The 20,486-nt window shown below is 36.2% G+C and overlaps 1 protein-coding gene across 7 annotated transcripts in view; it reads right to left on the reverse strand.

Annotated features, from left to right (window-relative positions):
• The window catches only part of LOC106081057 (heterogeneous nuclear ribonucleoprotein L), a 451,695-nt gene that overhangs the window by 415,059 nt on the left and 16,150 nt on the right, over window positions 1–20,486 (reverse strand). For all 7 annotated transcript variants that reach the window (XM_013242759.2, XM_013242758.2, XM_013242757.2 and 4 more), the window contains exon 2: window positions 15,831–16,698. In XM_013242759.2, the coding sequence (XP_013098213.1) occupies window positions 15,831–15,968 (138 nt within the window). In that variant the 5' untranslated portion in view covers window positions 15,969–16,698. The remainder of the gene's footprint in view (window positions 1–15,830; window positions 16,699–20,486) is intronic.

Raw genomic sequence — 20,486 nt, forward strand, 5'->3', positions numbered from 1 at the left:
AAGTACCAAGGGTACTTCTAAATACCAGGAATACTTATAAGGGTATAAGGGTATTTTTACTAAGGGTACTTTTAAGTACCAAAGGTACTTTTAAGAACCAAAGGTACTTTTAAGTACCAAAGGTACTTTTAAGTACCAAAGGTACTTTTAAGTACCAAAGGTACTTTTAAGTATCAAGGGTACTTTTAAGTACCAAAGGTATTTTTAAATACCGAGGGTACTTTTAAATACCAAAGGTATTTTTAAGTACCGAGGGTATTTTTAAATACCTAAGGTACTTTTAAGTACCTAAGGTACTTTTAAGTACCAAAGGTACTTTTTAGTACCAAATTTACTTTTAAGTACCAAAGGTACTTTTAAGTACCAAAGGAACTTTTAAGTACCAAAAGTACTTTTAAGAACCAAAGGTACTTTTAAGTACCAAAGGTTCTTTTAAGTACCAAAGGTACTTTTAAGTACCAAAGGTACTTTTATGTACCAAATTTACTTTTAATTACCAAGGCTACTTTTAGGTACCAAAAATACTTTTATGCACCAAGGGTATTTTAAGTCCCAAGGGTACTTTTAAGTACCAGAGGTACTTTTAAGTACCAAAGGTACTTTTAAGTTCCAAAGGTACTTTTAAGTACCAATAGTACTTTTAAGTACCAAAGGTACTTTTATGTACCAAAGGTACTTTTATGTACCAAAGGTACTTTTAAGAACCAAAGGTATTTTTATGTACCAAAGGTAGTTTTAAGTACCAAAAGTACTTTTATGTACAAAAGGTACTTTTAAGTACCAAAGGCACTTTTAAGTACCAAGGGTACTTTTAAGTACCAAGGGTACTTTTAAGTGCCAAGGGTACTATTATGTACCAAGGGTACTTTTAAGTACCAAGGGTACTTTTAAGTACAAAGGGTACTTTTAAGTACCAAAGGTACTTTTAAGTACCAAAGGTACTTTTAAGTACCAAGGGTACTTTTAAGTACCAAAGGTACTTTCAAGTACCAAGGGTACTTTAAGTACTAAGTGTACTTTTAAGTACCAAGGGTACTTTTAAGTACCAAAGGTACCTTCAAGTACTTAAGGTACTTTTAAGTACCAAGGGTACTTTTAAGTACCGGGTACCTTTAAGTACCAAAGGCACTTTTAAGTGCCAAGGATACTTTTAAGTGCCAAAGGTCTGTCCGTCTGTTCATGTTATTTTGTGTACAAACTACAAGTCGCAAGTTTCATCTGATCGTTTTAAAATTTGGTACAGTCATGTTTTTCGTCTTAGAGACGAAACCTATTGAAATTGGGTAAAATCGCTTCAGATTTGGATATAGCTTCACAATATATGTTCGCCCGATTTGTAGTAATAATGCAATAAAATGGTCATTTGTTGACCGATTCCCTTGAAATTTAGCAGGAAAGATTTCCTCTTGATTATAATACCTCTCGGTATTATCGTCGAATTTTATGGAAATCGGTTTAGATTTAGATATAGCTCTCATATATATATCGCCCCAACTTCTAGGGTATCGGCAAGCGCATTTGTTAACCAATCTTGCCAAAACTTTGCACATCACATTCCTCGACGACTACCACAATATCTGAGAAGTTTGCTCGAAATCGGTTCAGATATAGATATAGCTCCCATATATATGTTCGTCCGATTTTCAGAAAAATTGCAATAAAGTGCTCATTTGTTGACCGATTCTCCCGAAATTTGGCAGAAGGGATTTTATTATGATTCCTAATATTACTGGTTAATTTCATAGAAATCGGTTCAGATTTAGATATAGCTGCCATATATGCATATCGCCCGATTTTCGCTTCTAGAGCCACTGTAAGCGCATTTATTGACCAATCTTGTTAGAACTTTGTACAACGCCTTCCTCGACAACTATCACAATATCTGAGAAGTGTGGTCGATATCGGTTCAGATTTAGATATAGCTCCAATATATATGTTCGCCCGATTTTGAGAAATATTGCAATAAAGTGCTCATTTGTCAACCGATTCTCTCGAAATTTGGCAGGAAGGATTTTTTATGATTCTCCAAATAGCTGGTGAGTTTCATAGAAATCGGTCCAGATTTAGATATAGCTGTCATATATGTATAACGCCCGTTTTTTACTCCAAGAGTCTCTGCAAGCGCATTTATTGACCAATCTTGCCAAAAATTTTGCATAGCTCTTACTTCAACGACTACCACAATATCTGAGATGTTTGCTCGAAATCGGTTCAGATTTAGATATAGATCCCATATCGGCACCGCTCAACTTTTGCCCTTCTTTACTGTCCACGAAAGTGAACTTTTTAAACTCTTGGGATAGCTGCTAAGGTTAAAGAACGTATTTTGCTGCGAATTTGAAGAAATGAAGTTAAAATGTTAATCCACCCAGCCGAATTTTTGGGGTTTCTACTTGTTTTAGTGTTGTATAGTTTTATTTTATTTTTGTTTGGTATTTTTGCATTGTTTTTTATATTTTTTTTATTCATTTTTCCAATTTTTTAAGAATTTCTATTTTTTTAAGAATTTTTTAATATTTTTTTTTTTAATTTTTAGAATTTATCGGTTTTTTTGTAAATATTTTCATTAATATTTCCCGTAAAACTTACGGAATTAGTACATACTCGTATGTATACATTTCTCATACTTCATTCATCCAACCCACCATACTCATGTCAATCACACCGATACCGATATAGAATTCCTGAAGTGTTATAACATGTGATATTTAATGGCAATTTTGCGGTAAGGGGTGTTATCTATTAGAAATCAATATTGATTTTATGGCATAGTGGGAGGGGGTGAAGTGGGGAAAGGCATTCATAGAGCCGCAACGACATAGAACGAAAACGTTCTGGTAAGGCTATTTGGCCATTAAACGCCCATTAATAAAAAAAAACACACACACAAAAACATGGTAAGGAAAAACCAGAAAATAAGTAACGCACAATAGAAGCCCTGCCTCATGTACAAATACACTGAAATATGTAGTAATGAAGGAGAGGAGGAGGTCGGAGGACACTAAAATACTCAAAAAAAAAAAAAAAAAACCAAAATAGTAGAGACTACAAGCAACCCCCATAAGTATGCAATACTTTTTATGCTATAAACAAAATGCCTAAAGGTAGACTATAAAACATCAACAATATACAGCTAGCCATAATCATTGAAAAGAAGCTTTAGAAACAAGTCCAATAAAAAAAAAAAACGTTGGAGTGTACTTACACAGCATGGCCCATTGGCTTTGTTATGTTTTGTGTGGGTGTATGTGGGTATACATTGCAAAAATGTGTGTAGACATGTTGATGCCTTATATATTTACTTGTCGTTTTGTTTTTCTCTGTGTGGGTGTTTGTATATATAGAGAGTAAACAGCAATAAATGATTGCTCTTCAGAGCAATTACTGCAATGGCAATGGGCAAAACGGCTCAACAACATTTCGTTTCTTTTTTTTTTTTTTTTTGCTTCAACATCATCACAAGATACCCTAAAGCTTTGCTGCCTTCCCTTGCCTTGGCTGGGATAAGGGCAAAAACAAAAAAATAAATAAGCGAAGCAGCGACATGTTTATTGTCTTTTTCTTTGCCATTCTTCATCACATACAAATCCATCTTGTTGCTGCACTGTTTTTTATGCCATTTTTTCCCCTTGTTCTTCTTCTTCGTTTTGTTAAAGTGCTTATTTAGCACGTTTTCTCTGAGTTCCAACACACATATCCAATAAACAAGGCAGTCAGAGATCAGGCAGAAAGACAGACATACAGCCCTAAGGATGGACAGTTATGGGCCCCCCACCCTACTACACCATAGCCTTAGAGCGCCTGCAAGTATGCAACAGCATTTATAAGATACACTCATTCATGAGTGGCTCAAACAGAAGCAACAGCAATAGAATCCTTATGAGCAGAGCATGCATAGCCAACAAGAAAACGTGAGTTGTGTATGCCTGCATGTGTTCGTGGGTTCGTTCGTTTGTTACAAAGTCATTACATGACGTTAAGTCATTCACTTTAGATTTTTAAGAGCGCCTTTTTTAACTTCTCTCATTGGAGTGTGAGTGTGTGTGTGTGTGTGTGCGTTTTTTCTCCCGTATGCTGGTGCCTTGTCAAAGTGTTTTTTTTTGCATTCCTTGGCTGTTGTTTGTGCTATACCGTTGTCATTTAAACTGACATTTAAGGCAAAGAGCACGTATCTCTCATTAAATACAACTATTAAAGCCAAGTTAAGTTAATTTCATGTTAACTTAAAAAACCGCCCTGCTATTCTTTCCGACAGGACCCTGAGAAGAAGGCACATAGCGTACTTGTTGTCATTCTCCAAGCCATTATCGTATGTTCATTTCTTGTCTAATGACATGAATGTATGAATGAATGTCAAAAAGCAAAAAAAAAAAAAACGACCATATCAAAAACAAATTTATTGCCGAAAGTGCCATAATCACATTTCGAATGGAAAAAAGTAAAAATGTATATGACATTAATAAACCCAAAAACTTACTTCATTGTTTGCTAACCCTCTTTACTCTTCAACAACAAATTTCCCTATAATCTACAAATTTCCAATTTTCCCCCCTAATGCCCTTGGGGCTCTTCCCTCACCCAAAAAAACAATTGACAAAGATTTTGACATTAACCCCCTTGGTCTGGCATGAAAAAAGGCCATAAAAGCAAAACTCTGATATAAAACGAAACTAATTTATGCACAACATGCATTCTAGGGCGGGAGCTAAAGGTCATAAAACAAACAAAATGTTTCTAATATTGGGGCATAAATTAATTCATAAGCTGGCTAAACAACGTTCTTGTTGTATATATGTCGCAGAACATCAGCAGCAGGACGACTGTATCATATAGGGTTATTAGCAATTATGTGATGACAAACATAAAAAAGATTGATTAATTTTTCGTTTAGGGTCGTTTAACAAACAAGCTTTCATAAATGCATGCTTTCATGTTTGGCATCATTAACGAAACAGCTGAATGAAAAGGATTAGAAGAGGGGGGTAGGAAATGGGTTTTCGAGGCAAAGACAGATAAAAAAATAAAAGGCATAAAATGCAAATCAATAATTTGTGTAATTTTATTGTGTTGTTATAAAGCACTTCCAAGCACATCAATTTTATTATTCAGTGAAAGAGGTACACATTGTTCTACGTGCTCGAAATTGGCATCCCTATAGTCGTTAAAAGGCCTAAAAGGTTTTTCGTTGATAATTGGGAAAAATTGCCGCACTGAGGAAATTCATACATAACATCATCAACAATAAAATTTTTTCGAAATAGGCATCTCTATAGTTTTAAAAATGCGTAAAAAGTTTTTTTTTCCAAAATGAATGAGGAACTGCCATATTGTGGGAACTTTAAGGCATCATTCCCAACTGTAAAATTTCTTTAAGAGAGTTACACATGGTCCGATGAAATCAAAATTGACATCCCTATAGTCTTAAAATAGCTTTAATATTTTTTTTTTGCATTATTAGTATTAAATTTTTTTTTTGATAATTGGAAAAAATTGCCACACTGAAGAAATTCATACATAACATCATCAACAATAATTTTTTTTTTAATTTTTTCGAATTTAGCATGTTATTTTCCATAATGAATGATGAACTGCTGTATTGTGGGAACCTTGTAGGCAACATTTTCAACTGTAAAATTTCTTTAAGAGAGTTTCGCATGGTCCTATGAGATCGAAATGGACATTCCTATAATTCTAAAAAGCATTAATAGTTTTTTTGCATTATTAGTATTTAATATTCTCCACTATAAAACTTTTTTAAAAGGTTACACCTGATGCTACGAGATCGGAATTGGCATCCCTATGGCTGTAAAGTGGCCTAAAAAGATTCTTTATCACTGGGATGTGTTACACATGGTCCTATGAGATCAAAATTGGCATCCCTATAGTCTTAAATTAGCTTTAATAGTTTGTTTTTGCATTATTCGTATTAAACGTTCTGCACTATAACACTTTTTTAAAAGGGTTACACATGATGCTACGAGATCGAAATTGGCATCCCTATAGTTGTAAAGTGACCTAAAAAGATTTTTCATCACTGGGATGTATTGTCACCTGAGGAAACTCGAAGATAACATTCTGTATAACTAAAAATGTCTAAAAAATTAAACACAGTGTCCTACGGGGTCAAAATTGGCATCCCTGTAGTTGTAAAATGACCTAAAGGTTTCTTCCAATATGAACGATGAACTATCATATTGTGGGAACCTTTAAGGCAACATTCCCAACTGTAAAATTTCTCTAAGAGAGTTACACATGGTCCTATGAGATCAAAATTGGCGTCCCTATAGTGTTAACATAGCTTTAATAGTTTGGTTTTTGCATTATTCCTATTTAACATTCTCCACTATAAAACTTTTTTAAAAGGGTTACACATGATGCTACGAGATCGAAATTGGTATCCCTATAGTTGTAAAGTAGCCTAACAAGATTTTTTCATCACTGGGATGTATTGCCACCAGAGGAAACTCGAAGATAACATTCTGTATAACTAAAAATGCCCTAAAAAAATTAAACACAGTGTCCTACGGGGTCAAAATTGGCATCCCTATAGTTGTAAAATGGCCTAAAGTTTTTTTGCATAATTACAATGCATTGGCATTCTGAGAATACTCGTAGGTAACATTCTCCAATGTAAAATTTCTTTAAAAAAGTTTCACATGATTCTGCGATATCGAAATTGGCATCCCTATAGTTCTAAAATAGCTTAAATATTTTTTGCATCATTGAAGTGCATTGGCATCCTGAGGATACTTGTAGGTAATATTGTGCACTCTAAAATTTCTTTATGAGTGGTACACATAGTCTCACGATATTGAAATTTATATCCCTATAGTTGTTGTCCTACGAGATAGATATTGGCAACCATAAAGTTTTAAAATGGCATAAAACATTTTCGCATCATTGAAATGCATTGCCATCCTGAGGAGACTTGTAGCTAACATTCTCACATGCAAAATTTCTTTAAATATGATTAAAATTGGCAACCCTATACTTGTAAAATGGCCTAAAAATTTTTGCATAATTGGGATTCATTGCCATCATGAGGAAACTCGTTAGTAAAATTTTTAACTGTCAAAATTTTGTTTAAAAGATTAAGCACTTTGTCCTGCGCGATCGAAATTGACATCCCTATAGATGCAAAAGGGCATATGAAGGTTTTTGCATCATTGAGATGCATTTCCATACATTTGTGTGAAAGATTCCCAACTGTAAAATTTCTTTTTTTACTAGATCTAAATTGGCATCCCTATAGTTGTAAAGTGATCTAAAAAGGTTTTTTGCATTATTGAGAGATACTGCCATCCTGAGGAAATTTTTAGGTAACATTCCCAAATGTAAAATTTCTATAAATAAGTTACACATGGTGCTACGAGATTGAAATTGTCAAAATTTTTTGAAAGATTAATCACATGGTCCTGCGAGATCGAAATTGATATCCTAATAGTTATAAAAAACAAACGAAGTTTTTTTTTGCATTGCCATACATTTATGTGTCACATTCCCAACTGTTGAATTTCTTTAAAAAGGTTATACATGCACCTACTGTATCAAAATTGGCAACCCTATAGTTGTAAAGTGGTCTTAAAAGTCTTTTTTGCATTATAGAGATGTACAGCTATTCTTAGGAAGAGGAAATTTTCAGGACACTTTTCTAAGTGCAAAATTTTCTTTAAGCAAGTTATACATGGTGCTACGAGATCGACATTGGCATCCCTATAGTTATTAAAAGGTCTACTAGTTTTTGTTAACATGATTGGGATGCATTGTCACACTGAGGAAACTCGTAGGCAACATACTCACCCATAAAATTTGTTTAAAAGAGTTACACATAATCCTATGAGATCTTAATTGACATCCCTATTAATATAAAATGGCATAAAACGTTTTTTTGCATCATTGGGCTGTATTCCCATTCAAAAGTTTTTTCTTTGATAATTGGCAAGTATTGCCATGCTTAGGAAACTCGTATGTAACATTCTTAACTATAAAATTTCCTCAAAGGGAAATACACATGGCCCGACTAGATCGAAACTGGCACCCTTTAGTAATAAAATGGTCAAAAACATTTCTGTTTGCGTAATTGGGATGCATTGGCATACTGAGGAAACTCGTAGGTAACATACTCACTCATAAAATTGATTTAAGAGTGTTACACATAATCCTGCAAGATCCTTATTGGCATCCCTATATAAGTAAAATGGCATAAATTTTTTTTTGCATCATTGGGTTGCACTGAGGAAACGGTAGGTAACATTGGCATCCCTATAGCAATGAAAAGGCCTAAAAAATTTTTGTTTGCATAATTGGGATGCATTGCCATACTGAGGAAACTCGTAGGTAACATTTTCACCTATTAAATTAGTTTGAAACTGTTACACGTAATCCTACGAGATCCTAATTGGCATCCCTATAAATGTAAAATGGCATACATTTTTTTTCATCATTGGGATGCACTGCCATCCTGAGAAAACTCGTATGTAACATTCTCAACTGTAAAATTTCGTTAAGAGATATACACGTGGTCCTATCAGAACTAGATTGGCATCCCTATAATTGCAAAATGGCCCAAAAAGTTTTTTTTTTCATCATTGGGATGCATTGCCATTATGAGGAAACTCGAAGATAACATTCTCAACTGTAAAATTTCTTTAAAAGATATACACATGGACCTTCGAAATCGAAATTGGCATCCCTATAATTTGTATATGGTATACAATATTTTGTTTGCATCGTTGGAATGCATTGCCATTTTGAGGAAATTTTTAAATTTCTTTAAAAGATATACACATGGACCTACGAGATCGAAATTGGCATCCCTCTAATTGCAAAGTGACCTAAAAAGTTTTTTTTTCATCATTGGGATGCATTGCCATCCTATGGAAACTCGTTAATAACATTCGCAATAGTGAATTTTCTTTAAAAGATATACACATGGTCCTACGAGATCGAAATTGGCATCCCTATAATTGCAAAGTGGCAATTTTTTTTTTCATTATTGGGATGCATTTTTATCCCGAGGAAACTTATAGGTAAAATTCTCTCCTGTGAGATTTCTGTTAAAGGGTTACACTTTGTGCCAGCAAATCGTAATTGGCATCCCTACAATTGTCACGCGGGCTAAAAAGTTTTATTTTTCATCATTGAGGTGTATTGCTGTCCTAAATAAACTTATAGTATTTATTCTTAACTGTAAAATCTCATTGCAACGAGATCGAAATTGACATCCCTATAGTTGCAAAGTAGCCTAAAAAGTTTTTTCATCATTGAGATCCTGTGAGATCGAAATTGGCATCCCTATAGTTGTAAACAGACCTAACAATGCTTTCCAATGCAAACATTGGGAAGCATTTCCACATTGAGAAAACTCGTAGACAACATTCTTCCCTGCAAAATTGGTTCAAAAGAGTTGCACCTGATCTTACGAGATCAAAATTGGCATCCCTATAGTTGTGAAAATCCCTTAAAATTTGTTTTTACATCATTGGGATAAATAGCCATACTGAGGAATCTTGTAGGCAACATTCTCACCTGTAAAATAGTCTTTAAAAGGATTACACATGGTGGTACGTTATCGAAATTTACATCCCTATATTAGATAAATGGCCTTAAAAGTTTTTTTTTTTTGCATCATTGGAATGCATTGTCATACTAAGGAAACTTGTAGGTAACATTCTCATCTGTAAAATTTTGTTCAAATGGTGGCACAGGGTCCTATGAAATCGAAATTGGCATCCCTATAGTTGTAAAAAGGCCTAACAACTCATATGGTGGCAATCTAAGAATCCCTACCAAAAACTTTACTAATGACCTTCAGTAAATCTAAAATAACATTTTACCATCAAAGTGCGGAAAATAGTAGCCCTAAAAAAAGATATACAAATGGTCTGCCAAGTTTTTTAATAGAATCGCTTAGCTCTCCCGCAAAATCTCTTTCCCAAGCAATACAACAACAAGAAAAGTCTACCAAAAAAAAAAAAAAAGAAATAAAAAAACCCATTAAAGGCCATATTCCATAACATTTCTAATGTGGATGGTTTCAGTTTTTACACCTTTCCACCAAATTTGCATTGCCTTGATTACCCAAGCAACCTTAACTACGTAAATAGAAGATAAATGGAATAACAACAACAACACAAAAAATCTTAGAAAAAAAATTTTTAGTAAAAATAGAGCATGATTCAATGACAATCGCCATTTGTTTAGAGACAAAAATAAGCTGTTGTCTATTGTTGTAATGGTGGCAGTGGCAGCAGTAGTTGCTGCTGGTGCATGCAAGGTAAAGTTGAATGAAAGGACATTAGAGGAGAACAAGCCATCACCTTGTGTAACAAAAGTAGTAGGAGGGTGAGGTCCATAGATTGCAATATTACTAAGGCACTGAGAGAAAAAATTAGATAGTATTCTAGAAAAAGATAAAACATTTTTCTATAGCCACCTGCATAGGATAGGGGTTATATTCATTAAGGCATTACGTTTGCCACACATCGAAATATCCATTTCCGGCTCTACAAAGTATATATCCTCTTAGACAAATACCTCATGCAAAATTTCAGCCATTTCGGATAATAATTGCGCCCTCTAGAGGCTCAAGAAGTCAAGATTCAGGATCGGTTTATATGACAGCTATATCAGGTTATGGACCGATTTAAACCACACTTGGCACAGTTGTTGGAAGTTATAACAAAACACCTCATTTCAGCCAAATCGAATAAGAATTGCGTTCTCTAAAGGCTCAAGAAGTCAAGATCCCAGATCGGTTTATATGGCAGCTATATCAAAACATGGACCGATGTGGCCCATCCCAACAATCCCAACCGACCTACACTAATAAAAAGTATTTGTGCAAAATTTCAAGCGGCTAGCTTTACTCCTTCGAAAGTTAGCATGCTTTCGACAGCCAGACGGACGGACGAACGGACATGGCTAGATCGACTTAAAATGTCATGACGATCAAGAATATATACACATCTTGGGGTCTTAGACGAATTTTTCGAGGAGTTATAAACAGAATGAGGGAATTAGTATACCTCCATCCTATGGTGGAGGGTATAAAAATCGATCGATTTTTAGGCATAGCTGCTATGAAGCCCGATATGCCGATCTAGGGTCTTAAGCCCAAAAAAAGAAGCATTTATTATCCGATTGCGGTGAATATTCAAGGTTATTGTAAGACCCTCAACAGTCTCGGCAAATATGGTCCCAATTAGACTATATTTTGATATAAACCGATTTCCCGGGTCTTAAGGTCATAAATGCAAATTTGTCCATGAACATTTCATTAAGGAACAGGGGCAAACTTTTCACATATCAATGAGTGCAGTCCGATTCAAGTTTAAGCTCAATGATGGGTTAGGTTAGCTACGGTTGAAACGAGGGTGTGGATATTAATGGCCGGGATGCCTTTGGGAAGGGTAGTTATATTACCCTCTCCATTCGGGAAGGGCGGTTTTTTACCCTTTCCCTTCGGGAGGGGTAGTTTTTTTACCCTTTCCCTTCGGGAGGGGTAGTTTTTTTACCCTTTCCCTTTGGGAAGGGTAGTTTTATTACCTTTTCCTTTTGGGAAGGGTAGTTTTATTACCCTTTTCCTTCGGGAAGTGTAGTTTTATTGCCCTTTCCCTTTGGGAAGGGTAGTTTTATTACCCTTTCCCTGGGGAAGGGTAGTTTTATTACCCTTTCCCTTGGGGAAGGGTAGTTTCATTACTCTTTGCATTCGGAAAGGGTGGTTTTACCACCCTTTCTCTTTCCCTTCGGGAAGAGTAGTTTTGTTACCATATTTTCTCCGGAAGGATAGTTTTATTTCCCTTTTCATTACCATTATTTTTGGGAAGGGTAGTTTTATTACCTTTTCCCTTCGGTAAGGGAAATTTTATTTTTTCTTCGAGAAGGGTGGTTTTACTACCCATTCCCTTCGGGAAGGGTAGTTTTATTACACTTTCCCTTTGGACGGATAGTTTTATTACCATTTCCCTTCGGGAAGAGTAGTTTTAATACCCTTTCCCTTCGAAAAGGGAAGTATTAATACCCTTTCCCTTCGGAAAGGGAAGTTTTAATATCCTTTTCCTTCGGGAAGGGAAGTTTTATTTTTCCTTCGAGAAGGGTAGTTTTGTAACCCTTTCCCTTCGGGAAGGGGCTTTTTATTACCCATTCCCTTCAGGAAGGGTAATTTTATTACCCTTTCCCTTCAGGAAGGGTAATTTTATTACCCTTTCCCCTCAGGAAGGGTAATTTTATTACCCTTTCACTTCGAGAAGGGTATTTTTATTACTCTTTCCCTTCGGTAGGCGTAGTTTTATCACCCTGTCCCTTGGGGAAGAATTTTGTAGGTTGCACCGAATTCCTAACTTAGATTTTCTTTTTAGAGCGCACAACAAGCCGATTACTGGATTAGGTCAATGTCCATAGTGGCATGGTGCGGATTAATATCTGCACCTTCTTTTCCACCGAATCTAACCTAATCTTCATATAAAGTTTTATGAATTGTAGCTAAATTTAATGAGATTTATTGCAACTTTTTAATTTTTATAAAATTATAGGATTTTAATTTTAATTATTTTTTAGTTTTTTCTTTACAGCACAAGAAATTTCTACGAAATTATTTTTTCTGCGTGTAGCATAATGCTCTACGTTACTGTGTTTTAGCCGCGTCATTTTATAACAAGAAAAATCGATTTTTCCAACCCTCATCAAAAGTCGCGAGCGCGGCGGCAAAATGAAAACAAAACAGTAACAGTAATGCATTTCACTAAGCAGAAGATAGCCTGCCTGGCTGAACAAACCAGCGAGCAAGCGAGCGTTAAATGTCAATGGGGTTGGAGAGGAAAAACAGTGGAAAAGTTAAAACCATCAATGATGAATACCATTAACCAAGCCATACATACCCTATGGCCCATATCTACAATAGAAGGCGAAGGAGGGTGGTGGGGTGTTGGGGTGGTATGGTGAAATCTATCAGCGGAAAAAATCACCTTGATTACCCAAAAAAAATACTGAAACAAAACTCGAAAGAACAAAAGGCGCAGAATGGGGAATAAAGAGAGGGTGTTTGGCTGTTTGTTTTCTCTACAGACAGATAGAGAGCGAGCGAGCTAGCGAGGAAAGTGAATGAAATTGAAAACCTTTCGTTGGCGCAAAAGGATAACTAACTGAACTCTGTGGAAGGAGTAACTGGTGGTAGTTCTTGATTTTCATGTGTGTCCAGGGATAAGGTGCGGGGGGAGGGGAATATTTTATTTAAAGCTTAGAGTTTGAACAATGCCAACAAAACACCAAACACCACCATAAGGCAACGTCGTAGATCATGTAACACATTAGGGGTAGTCACTTGAGATGAGAAAAACCTGATACTGGTAATGATGAAAATTGCCATAGAGTGGGTTGGAAGAAAGATTTGACAAACATTTTGGAAAAAAAATTTAAAAAAAAAAATCTAGAAAATTATTTTGACAAAATTTTCTACAAAAATAATTTTGACAAATTGTTGTTGTTGACAAAAGTTTTAATAGAAAAAAATTTTGTAAAATTTTCAATAAAAAAAAATTTAACAAATAATTTTAAAAAATTTTTACAAAAAAATTTTAAAAAATTTTTACAACAAATTTTAAAAAATTTTTCCAAAAAATTTTAAAAAATTTTCCGAAGAAAAATGCAGGCAAATTTTCTATTGTCGAAAGTCGCAGGAAATCGCATCCAAAATTTCAGCCAAGTCGGACAAAAATTGCGGCTTGTAAGGGCACAAGAAGTCAAAGCTGGAGATCGGTTAATATGGAAGCTATATCCGGTTTCAGACCGATTTGGACCGTACTTGGCTCAATTGTTGGAAGTCATAACAGAACACTATGTGCAAAATTTCAAGCAAATCGGATGAAAATTGTGGCTTCCAGGGGCTCAAGAAGTCAAATCGGGAGATCGGTTTATACGGGAGCTATACATAAATCTGAACCGATATGGCCCATTTGCCATCCCTAATGACCTCTATAGTAAGAATTGGTGCCAAATTTCAAGCGGCTAGCTTTATGCGTTCGACCGCTATCGTGATTTCGACAGACGGACGGACGGATATGGCTAGTTGGACTCAGAATGACGAGACCAACCCAAATATATATACTTTATGGGTCGCAGATCAATATTTCGAGGTGTTACAAACGGAATGACTAGATTAGTGTACCCTCATCCTATATAGTGGTGGGTATTTTTTGTTTGTTTGTCGGTTTGTTTGTTTTTTGTGGCAAAATCGATTTTCTTGAAATTTTCACAGATGCTGCATTACGGACCCGTGTTGAAAATAGAGTACTTCATGTTTTGGTATCTGAAGGGGGGGCGGACCCTCCCCCTTACCCTAATTTTCAGAAACGCTACATCTGGGAGATGGATGGTGCGTGTTAAGCGAAATTTTGTGGTGGCCTCTTATATTAGCCTTAGAACAAAAATTTGGTATCCAAACTTTGGAAGGGGTATCAAGGGGTATCAAACCCTAATAAATATATATTTAGGCCAATCACCACAATATGGGACTCAAATGAAAGGTATTTGAGATTAGAAAACGTATCTGATATCCAATTGTGGGAACAAGTGTTTGGGGGACCACCCCGACCCCCAAAATACCCCTCAATCGGACATATTTACCGACCATGGCATTATGGGACTCAAGTGAAAGGTATTTGCGAGTAGAATATGAATCTGACATCGAAATGTGGGATCAAGTTTCTGGGAGTCCACCCCTTTCCCAAAAAAAACCCCAAACAGGACTTATTTACTGATCATATGTGGCTTGTGTGTGGAATACGAATCTGACATCGGAATGTGAAAAAAGGTTTCTGGGGGTCCATCACTTCCCCAATAGACCACCCAAACAGAACGAATGTAGAAACGAATCTGATTTCCAAATGTGGGACTGAGTTCATGGGAGTCCACCCCTTCCCCAAAAACTCACCAGACAGGACTAATTTACTGACCATGGCAATATGGGGCGTAAAAAAAAGGTAGTTGAGTGTAGAATACGAATCCGACTTCCAAATGTGGGACCAAGTTTGTGGGTTCCATCCCTTTCCCAAAAGACCCCCCAAACAGGCTTATTTACTGCCATGGCAATATGGGGATCTAATGAAAGGTATTTGAGTGCAGAATATGAATCTGTTATCCAAATGTGGGACCGAGTGTTTTGGGGGCCACCCCTCCACCAAAAGACCCCCCAAACAGGACTTATTTAATTACCACGGCAATATGGGGCTCAAATGAAAGGTATTTGAGTGCAGAAAACGAATCTGATTTCCAAATGAGGAGTGTTTGGGGGGCTGCCCCTCGACTGACCATAGCGATATGGGGCTAACTCGGATATATTTATCGACCCTGGCAATATGGGGTTCAAATGAAAGGTATTGGGGAGTAGAGCACGAAATTGATACCCATTTTCGCGACCAAGTTTCTGGGGGTCCATCCACACCCAAAGAATACGAGTTTGCCGGCCATTGTAATATAGGACTCAAATGAAAGGAGCTTGGACAAAAGCAAATTGAGAATTATATTGGGAAATTTTTTAAAAAAAAAAGTTATTGACAAATTTTTTTGAACAAAAATTTTTCTAGTGAAATTGTAGACTGCTTTACTTAACCCAGTGCAATCCATATGCATACCTCTAATCAATTCTAACTTTAAAAACGATTTCATTTTTCATAGGCAGAACAATTGCGAAAACCAAAGGAATCAAATCTACATTTTTTTCCTATCTTAAAAGCAATTTTCCACCTTTTCTAGGACTATTGATTTTTTTTTTATTTATATTCGTGGTTTAGATTGTTTTTCATTTTTTTTTTGTGTTTGCAATTTCAACTTACCCTTGCAATCATGTGAACATCGCCATCACCTGCTTGCTGGACACCGGTGCGTATCTTTTTATTTTGCGGCCCATCGCTGACCACCAGAACGCCCCCTCCACCGCCGGCACTGCCATTAGTTGAGCCGTTATATGGCATTATAGCCTTGGGGATATTCGGGTCGCTGGGTTGGTGAATTATTTTGACGGCTGTGTTGAACAGTTTGTCGGTTAAAAAATGCGACTCTTGGGAAATGTTTGCGGCTGCTGCGCTGCGCTTTCACACACTAGACGGCGGCTGACCGGTGTCTATGTGTGAATTTGGATATGGATGTTGGTGAGTACGCGCGTCTATGGGACGAGCGAGATAACGAAATTCGCGCGAGGTTGGTTGCCCGTTACCAGGAGAATTGATTTAATAGAGATTTCGCGAACCGATTAACCGAATCGATGCACACAGGCTTTGTTGAAGATTTAGGCTGAGCTTCTGGATTGATTTGGTTTGTTTGTTTTCTCTCTGTGTGCAGACTACAGGGGGGTGGTGTAGCTGTTGAGTTTACTTTTTGTTTGTTTGCTGGCTGGGTTGTTATGTTCTGTTATTGTTGTTGTGTTTTGCTTCTTTTTTTTACTTTGTGTGTGTCTTTTTGCTCTCACTTGCTTTATGTCTTTCTTTGCTTTCTGATAATGTTGTCTATGCTCGTGTGTGTGTGTGGCTGTGTGTAATTTCCTGTATGTTTTGGTAATTATTTACGGTTTTAATTGTTATTGTTGTTGTTGTTGTGGTTTAGTGTATTGAATATTCTTCCAATTGGAGTGGGAGTGCTGTTGTTCTATGCTCACTGTTTGTTTTCCCTTTTCTTTTTATTGGAATTGAATCAGCTGTTAACGCGCTGTTTGTTTTTTGTTGTTGTTGTTGGGTTAGTTGTGCATTGGATTTGAATTGTTGTAGTTGTTGATGTTTGGTTGATTGAATGTTGGTTGTATGATACGAAGAAACGAAGCAGCCACATAGTGTTTGAAAAGAAAAGAAACAACATAGAAATATTTTTTATCAGTTAATAATGTCAAGAAAAATTGTTTTTAAAAATATGCATGTTTATAAACAAATTCTGTTAAAATAAAGGATTGTCATTTTTGTGTTCTATTTATATGGTTCTGTAAAAAAGTGTACAAATATACCTGTTTTTAAAGAAATAAGTTTGGAAAATTTTCCTAAAAAATTAATAATTTTTAAACAATTTGTCCTTAAATATATTTTGTCAACATTTTATTTTATGAAAAATTTTAATAAAAAAATATGTAAAATTGGCTTAGAAAAAAATAAGACAAAATTTCTCAAAAGGATAAAATGAAAATTTTACAAAATTTTCGAAAAAACTTCACTAAGAAAAAAATTAAAAAAAAAAATTTTACACAGAATTATGTATTATGTTAACATTTTTTATGGAAGAATTTATGACATCTTTCATTAAATAAAAGCGTGCTAAGTTCGGCCAGACCGAATCTTGGTAACCCACCACCATGGATTCTGCTAAAATTTTTTACAAAATACATTTTGTTGTAGGGCATAATTTTACTTCTGTCAAACCAGCAGAAATTAAAGCTTCTAGGAGCCGAACAAGAATGCTCAAGAGACCGCTTGACATAGGAGCTAAAACAGGTTATAGACTGATTTGGCGCATTGTTGGAGGTCATAACAGAACACTACATACAAAATTTCAGTAAAATTGGGACAAATATTGCGGCTTCAAGGGCCTCAAGAAGTCAAATTGGGAGACCTGTTTAAATGCGAGCTATATCTGGTTCTTGACCGATTCGGACCGTACTTGGAACAATTGTTAAAAGTCAAACTAGAACACTATGTGCAAAATTTCAGTCTAATCGGGAAAAAATTGCGGCTTCCAGCATATAGCATTATATGTCTATGATATAGGGTGTTGTGGTCTGGTGGACGGCGCTTCAAAAGTCCACTTACTGTTCAATACTCAAACGGATCCAAAGGATGGTTTGTTTTTCCATCACTAGGGCGACTCCATCTGATGCTCTCAATTTAATGCTACATCTAAAGCCTTTGGACATTATGACTAGACTGACTGAAGTGAAGATAAGGGAGCTTTCTCTTTGGTCATAAGGCTGACACTGTGCTATCCTTCATACAATGTCCGAGATTCCAGGCAGTGTGGATTACTCGCTACCTGAGTCGCTTTTTGATAAAAAGTACTGTACTACTATTCCTGATGGAACCGATTGGAACTCCCTGGTAACAGAAGTTACATAGACTTCTATACGGATGGTTCCAAACTAAACGACCAGGTGTGGGCTTTGGGTTATACTCTGAAGATCTAGAACTGGTCATATCGAAAAGGTTACCCGGGCACTACAGAGATCCTTGCAATGGTGGAGTGACTAAAATATAATGTCATGACGACGATTGTCATTAATATCTTCTCAGACAGCCAGGCAGCCATTAAATTCCTGGAACGTATTACTGAAAATAGAACTCGCCCTCGACTGTTGCAGATCTCTCAACGTTATTGCTGAACAGTTCAAAATTCACCTGTTTTGGGTGCAGGGCCACAGAGTTATCTTAGGGAATTGTAGGAACTACCTTACACATTTCAGACAAACTGGATTCTGTGGTTATGGCTCTAGCGACATGTAAGCTAAGTCTTTAGTATCAGGTCCGACGGACAACGAATAATAGATGTTCACAAAGAGGAGGCTATGAGCATTCGAAAACTATGTGGCCTAATCTAGACTTGAAGAGGTCTACCGCTTTGCTGTCACTGGCTAGAACAGACGTCTCATTCATTGACATGGTCATGACAGGTTACTGTCTAATAGGAAAACATGCTGTCAGACTGTAGGTTGCCGGTCAAGACTTTTGCAGAATCTAGAGATCGTCGAAGAAGAAGAAACTATAGAAAACCTTCTGTGTGCGTGTCCTGCACTGGCAGTCAGAAGGAGATCCACTTTAGCTTTTCATTTCTTTGAGAACCTGCCTGATTTAGCAGAACATTCGCAAGTTGTTGAGCTTTTTAAAGCGATCTGGAGGGTTCAACGGTAGGAACTAGAAGGCATCTTCGTTCTTCTGTTCCTGTGGTATCACAATAGACGAAAACGTCAAAGTGAGTCTAATGGCAGACTGCCATTTAAACCTAACCTAACCTAATCTACCAAACATCTGCAATGCACGCCGAAACTCTGGTGCTATTCTAGCTCTTCTTGCATTTATTCTGATGCCTGAAACAGGTTGCGTAAAATCTGCTTATATTCATTTCTTACTCATGGACTGGTCATTGGTACAGTAGTCAATTGTGTGGCGCTGAAGATTTTGAAGAACTATCCGTAGCTCTGAATGACTACCTTAAAACTCTTAAATATCTGAAGTTAAACTAGGGGCAAAGATAACTCTCTAATAAACATTGCCACAAGCAACCAATACTATGAGCGTGCGAACAAAGTTTTGTAAGACTTATATTGCTCCTGCCGCAACAAGAACAACCTCCCACTAAGATTCATCCTCTCCAATGACAATGTGGTTATTTAACTTCATTGAGTGTTTGATTATATAACTGCTCATATTGACTTCAAACAAATTCCTAAAATGCCGAATTAAAAATTTTAAAATCATTTTGTGCGTGAGGTTTTTTTATTGACTCACCTTACATGAAAGATTTTACCTAATCTCTAATAGAAACTCATCATAATATGATACAGGGATATGAGGTTGTAAAACAGTCATCACCCTAATATACGCATATATTTATAACAACAACAAATGGATAATTGATGTAATAATCGATAAATCATCATAAAATTTAACAATTGCAACTTCAGATGTCTATAAGTCTTTACATATACAAACAAAAGAAACCAAAACTCTTCTCTTGCAATCAGCCAAGGTGTTATTAAATCAAATATCGGCCAAACAATTTCATCTTATTCGGTATTATTTGACCTATTTAACATCTACAATAGAAGAAAAACATTACAGCAACAATCTCAGGATCACTGATCACTTGCGTAATATACAAAACTGAATCTATACGTTGTTGTTGTTGTTGTAGCAGTGTGTTGTACACTGATGAATCGATACGTAGCAATTAATAGCCGAATATATATAAAAGGTAAATGTATTTCTATTTGTTGTTGTTACAATTAAGAATTACAAAATAAGAGAGAATAGAGTAACATTGCTCTCCTTACACTTTCCCCCCAACACTCAACTAATCTCAAAGGGCCCTCTCTTTCTCTCTCTCTCTCTCTTTCACCACACACACTGCACTCACTCTCGTTATAGATGTTGGCATTTCACCTTATTGTTGTTGTTGGTGTTATAAACAAATTATAATTACTAATGTCGTTGTGGTTGTTATTGTTGTTGCTATTTGTTTATTTTATCCCACTGACTGATTGTTTACCTCAAACCACCACACTACCACCCCCTTGAGGCCCAGAGGCTCTCCCTGCCTGTCACACACACACACACACACACCTAATATCTGCCCCCCAAACATGATGGACGCATCATTTTCCTTCCATTATTACTTTTTTAGGTTATCATAAACAAATATTGTATACCGGCGGCCATGGCAGGAGACCAAAACGAAAACCCAAAAAATGGTAGTCTATGAAAAAGTGACAGAAAAAATGTAGTGCTGAATTATTGAAAATC

This window comes from Stomoxys calcitrans, chromosome 5 (genome assembly GCF_963082655.1).
Source record: "Stomoxys calcitrans chromosome 5, idStoCalc2.1, whole genome shotgun sequence".
Lineage (NCBI taxonomy): Eukaryota > Metazoa > Arthropoda > Insecta > Diptera > Muscidae > Stomoxys > Stomoxys calcitrans.